This window comes from the organism of the source record quoted next, unplaced genomic scaffold, assembly GCF_019419815.1.
Source record: "Pyrus x bretschneideri cultivar Hongxiangsu unplaced genomic scaffold, Pyrus_bretschneideri_v1 Contig55, whole genome shotgun sequence".
NCBI classification, from domain to species: Eukaryota; Viridiplantae; Streptophyta; class Magnoliopsida; order Rosales; family Rosaceae; genus Pyrus; species Pyrus x bretschneideri.
The window spans coordinates 1,945,969-1,957,544 of record NW_025999793.1 but is presented as its reverse complement, the minus strand read 5'-3'; the positions used below and the strand labels follow the sequence as shown (position 1 = coordinate 1,957,544).

Below are 11,576 nucleotides of genomic sequence, written 5' to 3'. Positions count from 1 at the left end.
TTTTACGTCTCAAAATATATGGCCAAAACTCACATCTAGGAAATAATCAGTGTCAAATCAAATGAATTCATTATTTCTTTTTACATCATGGTATTGATTACGGCAGTGTGTCTGCCCTCTTGCATTCAATTTGAATCACCTTTTTCGTAACTTAGAATTAGAGGTGGGCATAAAAACCGCTGAACTGGAAAATCGAGTCGAACCGTAGTAAGAAAATACCATAAAAAACCGTGTTGACAAAAAAAGTCAAAACTGGGACAAAAGACGAATCAAACCATCTCAAATCAGTTCAAGTTCTAGTTTGAAAATACTAAGAATCGAAGGAACTGAACTGAATCACTTTTAATACAAATTATTGTTTTATTATTTATTTTTTATATAAACAAGCCGTCTTCCCAGCCCGATGGTTCTAGTCTTGGTAAATTCGAGCTTGTTGATATGGTTGTAGTCTTGGTAAAAGTGCTTTTGGTGTTGATATTGGGAGCTAGTTCAGACTGACCAACTCTTGTGAAAGGTTCGATCAACGTTCTTTGCTTTCTATTGTTTCAGATTAGAAAAGATGAGTTGCTTTACATGTTGCATTAATTAGGTAGTACTGGACTAGTTTAAGAATATGAATCCATCATGTGTATTTTTGTATACTCAAACCAGTGAAGTAAATACAAACGTATGTTTTTGTTCTCCTATACGAAATGGTGCTGTATTTGTGTTTTGATTTTGTCAAAGGTTTTGGTATACATCCTTGATGTAGACTATTCAACCATCATGAACAACTAAATCAATCTCGCTCAATAGTCGATTTAGAACAAGTCTCATTACCATAAGTTCTGAGTTTTTCTTTTTTTTCTTTAGAAAATAGAGGATTCGAAAAGGTATATATAATTTTGGTTAGAACCGTAAACCGTTATAATCTAATAAATTTAAGTGGAACTGCACCAAAATGAACTGTTGATATTTTTCGATTTCGGTTCTAATTTGATGGTGGAACCGGATTGTGCCCAGTCCTACCTAGAATATCATCTTGTAACAAAACAAGACAATTAATTAATGTAATGAGTGATACATTTAATTTTAAAACTCCAAAGGCAACATTTTATATTGAACATTCAGCTCTCCCATAAAAAAGGAAGAAAGGTTAAAAGAGAGATATCATCTCTCAGCCGTATAAATAGAATTACTTAAGAAGGACAAACGCTGGTCTCACGCGTAGCAGCTGGATATTGTGCTACACTCACAAACCAGCTGGTCCTGGGTTCGAGACTGGCAGAAGAGAGAGAGAAGAAGAGAGAGTACTGAAATCAAAATGAGGTATTCTAAAATACCTCTGTTTTTTTATAGGAAATGCATAAGGTGGATTCCGTTAATTATAATTTGTTTATAGCTTTCTTTAACTAATCAACACACGTTACCATCAAATTAAACGGTAAAATATCAAAAAATTTATCTTAATGTAACACAAATAGTGTATATCTGTTTGAATCAAAAGATAGTGATCTTTTCTCCTCTAACATAAAGAAATGGTTTAAATCAAATGAGTTATTCGAAAGTACCTTTTAGTTTTGTAAGTCTGAGTTTAGCCAAATTGATTAGAGTAGTATGTTCTTCTCTTCACACTCAAAGTTCGAATTCCCCTTCACGCAGTTTAAATGAATTTCAACCAATAAAACTAATCTTGCGACTTGGAGTGGGCAATGGCCTTATAGTTGGGGGAGGTTAGGTGATGAGGTGCGTTGGTTCTTAATGGGTTTTCCATTTTCCCCCAAGTTCTTTTATGAGCAATTTCCCTCTTTTGTTATTCTCAATTAGAGCACGGTCCAGATCATGTACCTTAAAAGATTAAACGTAATAACTTAGGGAGGTGTTATTGGCACTCCAAAAATCTCATTTTACACTCCAAACTTTCTATATTAGGAAAGAAAAATACACTTGTGAGGAGTGTAGAATGAGATTTTTGGAGTGCTAATAACACTTCCTATAACTTAAGAGGCTTTATCCAAGTGGGATCCTCTCCGGATCCCTTCCACCAAATCCTCCCCATCGACCAATCGGGGCCCTTGAAATGTGATCCAACGGCTAAAAATAAGGACCCACTTTAAAAGTTATAATAACTTTAGCCATCCCTCAAAAGCCCCAGATCATGTAATTGTTGATTCCAAAAAAAAAAATCCTATTTATTTCATAACGTAGCTAATCTGGTGGTTGATGATGCGGATGAAACCTACTTTAAAAGTTATAATAACTTTAGTCGTTGTATCACATTTCAAGGGCCCAGATTGGTCGATGGGAAGGATTTGATGGAAAGGATCTGAAGATGATCATTTTCCTTCTCTGGCTTTACCGCCGGTTGGTCGTCCACTAACTTGTTAGCTTTTTGTTACATCTAAAGTCAAATAGGTTTTAAGTTTGACTGGAATCGCATTGACGATAAATAACCAGAAATGTTACAAACAAGAAAAATGAGGTATTCTAAAATACCGATTGTTGATGCAAATTTTCACTCTCCTTTGATTGATGAAATTGTGCCTACAAAACAATCAACACTTTTGGTCAAAGATCAAAAGCCTCACGCGCCCACGATGAGTTGGGGGATTGGTCAAAGGACATTCAATGCTTAAGTCAGAAACTTTGAGAGAATGAGTGTTTGTCTTTTCTATATGGCGAAAGGCTTCCTAAATTTTGGAGATAAAGTGGGTATTTATAGGAGAGAAGAATAGAGGGGCTGGCCCTATAAAGTTTATGGGTGGCCGGCCCTTTAGGGTTGTATTTAAGTGAGAATATTCAAAGATATTTGTGAAAGAATTAAATAAATATCCTAAATAAATAATTATGATTACTTACATGAAAGATGTATTCTCTAATTATGAATGTATTTATGATAGGAATTATTCTATCATAAATACCTTTGACTTTTCCTATGGACTGGAAGTGCCTTGAGCAGTCGTGTTCTTCTTGAAAAATAAAGGCAGTCTTGTTCTTTTTGAAAAATAATCCACTATGTCAGCTTCATAATTTTTAGGATTATTTTTTGTTCCACACACGTTTTTGTTTCTTTTTACTAAAACGATCTAAATCACTAGGAATAGCATGCCAAGGGCAAAGGCCTGTAACGAAAATCACTTTTTTGTTTCTCTCTCTTTTCTTTTTGGTCTTTAAACTAGAGAGTAAATTCTTCATCTTACATTGTCTATAGAAAGCTCTTTTGGCCTTCTTTTCCCCCAAGTATTTGGTCAGATATTATATAAGATCTAGTACACATAGTTTAGCAGCAGTTTATCAATACAATTATATTCAAATGCGTGCACCGATGCACGTAGAAAGGGCACGAGATTATTTACAAGTACTAGGGTTTATGATTCTTAAATTTCTAGAGCTGATACAAACACATCGAACACGGGATGAAAGAATCTAACCGAGAAACTCTACACACTATCATTTACAATGAGGAGAGCGCAACTCAATAACACCAAACATAGAAAGGATGTTGCATAAGTTAATCAAGCAATTAACTAATGCGTTTATCAGAGCAGGTGATTTCTGCATCTGTTTTCGCTGATCTGGTAAGGCCAGACACATAGCATCCACACGGAGCATTAGAAGCTATCTGCACTGCATTTACGGTACAGCTCAAAGTTTTGACAGTTCAAGGAAGGGTTCCACGGACTTCTTATGCCTGGAGGAACCCCTGATTTTCCAAGTAAGAAACTACTTCTTCGGCCATCTCACATGGGGAAGGACAGGTTCCTCCTTTATGTGATAATACTATCTGAAGCCAGATAAAGGATGAAAAACAGCAAATGAGAAATTCTCCTTTCATATTCTGAATAAAACAATAACATCGAGCACACTATAGACCGAAAAGGAAAACTTAACAAGAGGTGAACTAAGTTTATGTGCAGCTGTAGTTACATCATACATGTCCACCAACTACACATCAGATCATCATTCATTTTATTCTGCGCCATATGTGGAAAGCGACTAATGTATCTCAAATTTAACTTCCAAAAAGCCTAGATTAAGCTCTTGTTTAATTACATAGACTTTTTTAACATCGGCCTTTTCCTATAGAAAATATTTTCTTCTGGATTGCGTTAAGTTTAAATTTTTTATTTTTAAGTTGCTATTCCGCAGCTCTCACTACGTAATGTGTATTTCTCTTTAGCAAGAGAAACATTTATGTATATATATGATATCTGTAGTCTGTATGTAGCCACACCTGTTCAATTTTAGCTTAAAAGGTGTATTCTGCTTTTCTCTAGATAGTGTACATACCTCACAATCTAACGGTTGCTCATATGGATCATCAATCCCAGTAAAACCTGCAATGCCAGATTGATAAGTATAAGCAATGACCAACATTTCGGACTAGGAAACTGACAAAGTGATAAATAATATGGCCATTTAACCATAACTCCTTGTAAAATACAAAATGAAAAGATTCGGTGCTTCTGACTATGGAGAGTGGGATTGGTACACATATTTCAAGCAAATTTAACATACCAATTGTCCAGGATTCAATTCGTAGTCAGTGTCACACTTAAGGATCCATATATGAGATGGCGAAATTTACTAACTTCAAAAAATATACATGTCAATGCACAAGGGAAGAAGATTCACAGATACACACCCACATCCAGAGGTTTGCGTACGGTAGTACCAGAAAAAATTAAGAATCTTCCAAATGATTGTTTAAACAGAAGTTTAATTAACCATAATAAGATTCACAACGTTTCTTGTATCTCATCGTAAAAAAAATATTATCTACGTAAAGATTTTAGTACCTTAAGCAGGCTGTTAAATTTTAAAGACACTCAATTTAGTAACCAAAAACCGAGATATTAGTTTGCATATACCTTTGATCTTCCCTGCACGTGCAAGCTTATATAGGCCTTTCGGGTCTCTAGCCTCACAAACTTGGAGTGGAACGTCCATAAACACCTTTCACAAAACAAGTTCGCTTTACTGATAATTTCTTCAGCAAATATTCCAAGCATATGCCCAAAGCTTAGTTGAACTTGAAAGACAGTGATAGAGATTAAATAGCAGTGAATTACAAACCTCAATGAAGTCTCCAGCAGGTAGCATTGCACGGCAGGCATCACGATCCCTTCTATAAGGAGAAACCACGCTAGCAATACAAATAACTCCGGCATCAGCAAACAGTTTTGCCACCTCCCCTGAATACAAGAGCAAGGCAATGCTACATGAATACATAATGAAAACGAAAGCGGTAGTTAATCTAAGAGGCACAGACAACATACCAATCCTCCGAATGTTCTCTGCACGATCGTCTGCTTTAAAACTAAGGTCGTGATTCAGGCCATGCCTGACATTGTCCCCATCAAGAATGTACGACAGCTTTCCCCTGCGATACAAACTCCCACCCAAAGCACACGCCACTGTGCTCTTCCCTGACCAAACAAAATCAATTATACGCAAGTGATGAGCAACTTTCTCTCGGCACAGTCTAACGGGTTGTGGATGTTGTTAGTCTATCAATCTGAATCGCAATTATACAAAATCATACATGAATGCGGTTCTGATTCACAGTCTAATCAGATATAATATGTCATATTTCTAACATAAAGAACATTATACATACATATATATATAATATGTCAAAGAACTAACCTGAACCGCTGAGACCGGTGATCCAAATGACACACCCCTTTTGTTTAAGCAACTCTTGCCTGTCAGTTTTGTTCAATGAGCACTCATGCCACTTAATATTGGTTGAATTGCCAACCGAAGACAACAAGCTCCCATTTTTATCTATTTAACAAAAAATTAAAACAAAAATCAACCCAGAAAAAGCATAAAGATTCCAAATTCAACATGAAAAATCAGAGTGGGTAAGTTCAGAAAAAACTTAAAGATCCCAAAAATTAAAGATGAAAAATCATAAGTGGGTAAATTCTACATGGAAAACAAAAACCAATTCAGAAAAAGCTTAAAGATTCCCATCCCAAAAAATTAACAACTCAGTGCCTGAACTCTCAGCGTGGCCATTCAGACTAGCCGTTCTGGAACCCTCCACCTCCATGGCCTTTACTACAAACAAACCCCTGGCTTTCAAGCTATTCACAGAAGCACCACCCGGCAAGTTCACGACCGCCAGCTGCGACAAAGAAGACGTTTCGACCCCGACCCGGAGTCCCGGCGACGGCGCCCATTGCAGTGATTTGGCTTGCATATCTAGCAAAATCATCAAATCCCCCCAAAAAAATAAAAAAATTGAATTAAACGAAAAGAAAAATTGGGTTTTCTGAAAACCCAGAAAAATATATACACTGAATGTGAATGTGGAATTAAAGTGCTATTTTGGTGGGGATATTTGAAGGGAGGCCATGGGAAATGGAAAGTTGAGTTTGTGGCGGTGGGAGAATTGAGCAATGTTGGTGGGGAACGGGGGTGGATCGGTTTTAACAAAAATGTGACCGTTAGGTTTTTAATTGATTTTGTTTTTTAAATAAACACGTTATACTACTGCTGTTAGATTCTCACGATGCCGTGAAAGCGGCTTCGTTCAAGACGGAAAAATAAACTTCTTGTTACCGCCGCGATTAATTGCGATGATGATTCTGTTAATCTTTTCATTAATTCTTCAATTGGAGTTTCTTTATTTGTTTAATTATTTCTCTAGAGTTATTGCCATTTATTGTATTATTATTATTTTTTTTCAGATTTTTTTTTTCTTGGGATGCAAGTTACAGTTTCCACCTTAAGTTACAGTTTTACATAATTAGTAATTTCTATATTTACATTCATGTTTTTTTTTTTTTGGTGGTAGCCCCTTGCTCCTCTTGTTTCCTTTTCTTTCCTTTTGTTCCTACTTGTTTTTTTTCCTCTACCTTTTTGTTGGTTCGACCATATCCTTGTCTCTCTAGTGCCTCTGGTTTCACTTCACCAACTCCCCTTTTTTTTTATTTACTTTTTCCTCCACCTCCTTAATTTCCAACACTCCACACCCTACCCTTTCCAATTGGCTCACTCCTCCATTGATCTCACACTCTAGATCGAGTTCCACTAATCAACATCGTGAATGCGAATCTTCGTGATTCCTGTTTAGGAGGAAGATGTGTAGAGCTTCGGATTTCATCGATGCTTGAGTGTTCTCACCACCTTCTTACCTCTATTTGGCCTTGTTGCCCCTGTTGCTCGTGGGTTGTTTCCTGTGAGTTTCATTCGATTCGTGGTGCCTATCTTCGTTGTACTCTTTGGATGTTGTTGAAGTGTTCTTCTTATCTACTTTGGGGGCTTGGTTTGGCTTGATTTCAGGCCACTAGTTTGAGTTTGGTGGTCCTTCTGATGGCAGCAGTGGCAAATGATGCATGTTGTTAGGGTTTTTTCTGTTTTTCTGTTGGGCTTGGTTTCGTTGTACTTTGGAGGTCCATAATTTTTTTTGTTGTGTTTATATTGTATGTGGGCATCTTTCTTGTAAATGTGTGTTGTTGGTAATGTTATTACCTTTTTACCAAAAAAAAAAAAAACATGAATGTAAATATAGAAAGTTAATTTGACTCTCACAATGACTTTGTAGAATGTCAATAATATATCAAAAGAAACATTTTTCTCAATAACCTTTTGGACATATTTTTATAATGCAGTTCATGATTGAAGTGGAAATTGACCACTGCTTATATTTGAATATTTCTATCATGCAGTTCATAATTCATGATTGATGTCAATAATTTTTTTTTTTAATATTTGAATGACTTTGAGTATTCATCCAAATTATTGAAATGGACAGGCTCGGCCCTAGTCTAGGGCAGCAAGGGCGACCGCACAGGGCCTCAAAAAATCGAGGGCACCAAAAAATTTAATTTCTATCATTATAATGTTATGTTCAGCAAGCGTATAAAAATATAAAACTGGATATTTGTCAGATGTCATTTGCAGTGGTGTTTCGCTGCTTTCCTGTAATGGAAAGGAACACGGGTTCGAAACTCAAATATGCTTTTTTTTTTTTTTTTTTGCATTTATTTCATCTTTGGTTTAAATAAGTAGCTATATTTCTATATGTGCCTTTGACGAAAGTGGTTTTTACAAATTCATTTTCAATTAATTACCACCCTTTGGCAAATAATAATAATAATAGTAGTCACCCAAGTTCAAAATGAGGACCTTTTTCTTTTGAGAACTTTAACTAAAAGCTCTCAGTACTATTCATTTTAATGAAAAACCACATTTTTATACTAAAAAGTCAATATTTGTACTATTTACTTTACCATTTCGTTAAAACTCAAAGTTTTCAAGCTCTTTTCGTTAATTTTCCTTTTTCTTTAGCAATGATGTTCTGTTTCAATACAATGTTAGGGTTACTTTTCTTTCTTATCCAAGAAAAATGAGTTATATTTTTAATAACATATAGGTGGTATTTGGTTTTTCAATGATTTTTTTTTTGGTTCATTCATTGTTTATAACATTATATATAAAAATTAGAGAGAGAAAAATATGACAATTCTTATGAAGCCCCAAGGGACAATAAATTAGAAAATTATCCAATAACTATAAGTTTTATACAAAAATACCTTTCATACCTTAGTTGATTTTTGCTTGTGAAATATTTGTGTACCCTTATCTAAATACAAACTAATATTATGGCTTAGATGTGAAATCTATTTTTTCTTCACTCATAAGTGAGAGATCTTAGACTTGAGTCTTTTAAATGACAAGTTAGATACCAAATTATGGGCAACCCATCTTGTTGCTTAGCATAATCCCTCACATCCTACTATCGTTTTATCAAAGAAAAGTTACATCGGCATGCACAAATATGAACACTAAAACAATTGATTTTTCTTTTTTTGACGTGGAGTTATACTAGGGCACTTATTTTGGTATTGCCCCGGGCCTCAAAAATCTCAAGACCGGCCCTGGAAATGGACTATCGCTTTGTTAATTAATGTAGTTCATGATGGCTTGAAATTGTTGGTTTCATGGTGTTGTAAGACTTTGAGGATTCGTCCAAATTATTGAAATGGACTACCGCTTTGTTAATTAATGCGGTTCATGATGGCTTGAAATTGTTGGTTTCATGGTTTGTATGACTTTGAGTATTTGTCCAAATTATTAAAATGGACTACCGCTTTGTTAATTAATGTAGTTCATGATGGCTTGAAATTGTTGGTTTCATGGTTTGTATGAGTTCGAGTATTCATCCAAATTATTGAACTCAGAGTCATACCTAAAGTGTTAATTTTGTGACAGTCTCGTACATCCGTTAGTCTGACTGTTAACTATCCCGTTAACTGATCACGTGGCACCCATGTAGACGATGACTGGGCGCCACATGTCATTAAAAAAATTTAATTTGAAAAAAAAACAATAGAAACAGAACCCAGAACACTCAGAAGTCAGAACCCTTCATCCCCTCCACGGCGTTGTTGCAGATGAGCCCCGACGACATCATCAGCTCCACGAACCGGACCGAGTCCAACTAGAAATCCCGTTCTGTTCGAAATCGATCCTTTGGTGGCGAAGTAACTCGACCGAGTCGTGCGCATGGGCGTCCTGCGCCATGTCGAAGTCCCAAAAATTGAATTCCCATATGTACAGATTCTTGGTCCCCAAATCCAGCAGATTTTTGCTGTCGTCCTAGGGGGTGAGGCTGACCTGGATCAGATTGAGGCCATCGACGTTGGCCTTGAGCATGAGGTAATGCGCAGTGGGCTCGCGGTGGTAGAAATTGGGATCGTTGGAGTCGAGTCGGACCACGATGCCTGAGAATTCGGTGTCCATGGAAATCAAAGGGTAATCGTCTCGAACTCGAGGTTATCGGACCACACGGAGCGGATCAGGATGTCTCATGGCGGCGAAGGCTTGGGTGGAGGGGGGCTGGATGATGACGAAGGGTTCATTTTTTTTAATGACATGTGGCACCCAGTCTAACGTCCACATGGACTCTACGTCATCAGTTAACGGGAGACTTAAAATCCAGACTAACGGATGTATGAGACTGTTCCAAAATTAAGATTTTAGGTATGACTCTGGGACGAAAAAAACTTCATGTACTAAATGTTAAAAACCACAAAATTTAAGAATAGTAAACTAAGATATACCCTAAATTATTTGTGACAATGAAACGAAGTTTTAACTAATGTAATCTTGAAATGGCATTTAGAAAAAATCCACTAATGAAGCTTTTAATCGAAAAGAAGCCTTTTAGTAGGTCACCAGTAAAAGGATGATATGACTTATGATTGTTGATGTGGGCTTAGTCGGTTACACTTGATACGAGCCAATTGGCTGATCAAAAAAGGTTCCTTTGTATGTCTTCAGTAAAGCACTATCTACCTTGATAGACACATAGTTGAAGTAATCACGTGCTTCCACTAATTTACTTTGATTTTGATTATATGATGATAGTGTAGATATACGCTGATTTTAACATTTTATGTTAATAGTTTTAATATGATATGCAAATAAAATTTTCAAACATCATTGTATTATTAATATAAAACGTAGTTGGATTTTTGTGGTGTGTGCGAGTGAGATTGCAAGTTGCACTTGATAATTTGGTGTAGTGAGTGGTGACACACTATACACATATATTTCAAGGGTGGAAAACTTGAGCATGCATATTGCATGACCTAATTGACATTTTGATGGGAAGTGATTCGTTCAACTTACTTACATGTGTCATTCCAATACTCCCCTGACTCATCATTCCATTCACTTTTGAGCCATCATGAAAAATCAACGACAGCCAACAATGTCACAATTATGAACATCATGATTATTGAAGTGTAACTCAAGTAAATGACAGAACATTTTGTTCATAACGACAACTCCTAAGCTTTGATGAAATCTTTTTTTTTTTATGATGTTTTCATTAATATTTCATGGTAACTACAGAAATTGTAAAATAATAACGCTTTAAGAAAGAACGTTTAAACCTTATAGATTTTTATGTTAATAAACCTTAAATTCTAAACTAGATTCAAGAATATGAGCAACATATCAACAAGACATCAACTCATTATAAGCAAATCTTGAAAAGAACATAGAGCAATTATACCGTGTAATGCTAGTGCCACAAGAGAATCTAGCCAACGATAAGTTTGCTCTATATTTGAGACATACATAATGCCAATAAGAGGAGAAATTTTTTATTGTTATTGGAACACGAGTGCTACATCACGTGTTATTATATAAGTGGTGGGAAGTTTAAATTTTTAAGTTAAGTGGTGGGAAGTTTAAATTTTTAAGTTATTAATTTTTATCACACATATCCCATAATTTGTATAATGACACATGATATACTGTCATGTGTTTTGGACACATTAAAAAATCTCTCCAATAAGAGAAAGGGTTGTCCACTCACATCCTTTTGATACCCAATCGAATGCCTGAAACAATATTTCATCTTCACACGGCCAAAACTCATAAATTACCCAAGAAATGTGGCATTCAGTGTCACTTAAGATCACAACAATATATTTCACACACCACATTTCAATCAAACAGTAATTTTCAATGTTAGAGATGTCACAAGTTTGAACCACTTCTCTCCCCATTGATCTAAAAATAAGCAACAATCTAGAATAAGATTGCATTCACATGTAACATATGACCCC

At 35.8% G+C, this 11,576-nt stretch overlaps 1 protein-coding gene and 1 pseudogene across 2 annotated transcripts; both read right to left on the bottom strand.

The window, feature by feature from the left end:
* Nucleotides 1–3,269: 3,269 nt before the first annotated feature.
* LOC125470930 (adenylyl-sulfate kinase 3-like) lies at nt 3,270–6,707 on the bottom strand. 2 transcript variants are annotated; one of them, XM_048570740.1, is made up of 7 exons: nt 5,986–6,707; nt 5,629–5,769; nt 5,259–5,408; nt 5,056–5,125; nt 4,851–4,935; nt 4,270–4,316; nt 3,270–3,763 (listed from the first exon to the last, which is right to left on the bottom strand). In XM_048570740.1, the coding sequence occupies exons 1-6, from the start codon at nt 6,203–6,205 to the stop codon at nt 4,278–4,280; spliced, it is 705 nt and encodes a 234-aa protein (XP_048426697.1). In that variant the 5' UTR covers nt 6,206–6,707; the 3' UTR covers nt 3,270–3,763; nt 4,270–4,277. The 2 variants fall into 2 exon arrangements, with proteins under 2 accessions (XP_048426697.1, XP_048426696.1); XM_048570739.1 differs by having other exon boundaries at nt 5,056–5,174; nt 5,986–6,697.
* A 2,639-nt stretch (nt 6,708–9,346) lies between these two features.
* LOC125470955 lies at nt 9,347–9,857 on the bottom strand (annotated as a pseudogene).
* Between the last annotated feature and the right edge of the window lie 1,719 nt (nt 9,858–11,576).

Coding starts and splice junctions, on each gene's coding strand:
- LOC125470930 (XM_048570739.1), bottom strand. CDS start 6,205: ATGATTTTGCTAGATATGCAAGCCAAATCACTGCAATGGGCGCCGTCG. Junction 5,409..5,628: donor CACCGGTCTCAGCGGTTCAG/GTTAGTTCTTTG, acceptor TTGTTTGGTCAG/GGAAGAGCACAGTGGCGTGT. Junction 4,317..4,850: donor ACGTGCAGGGAAGATCAAAG/GTATATGCAAAC, acceptor CTGGCATTGCAG/GTTTTACTGGGATTGATGAT.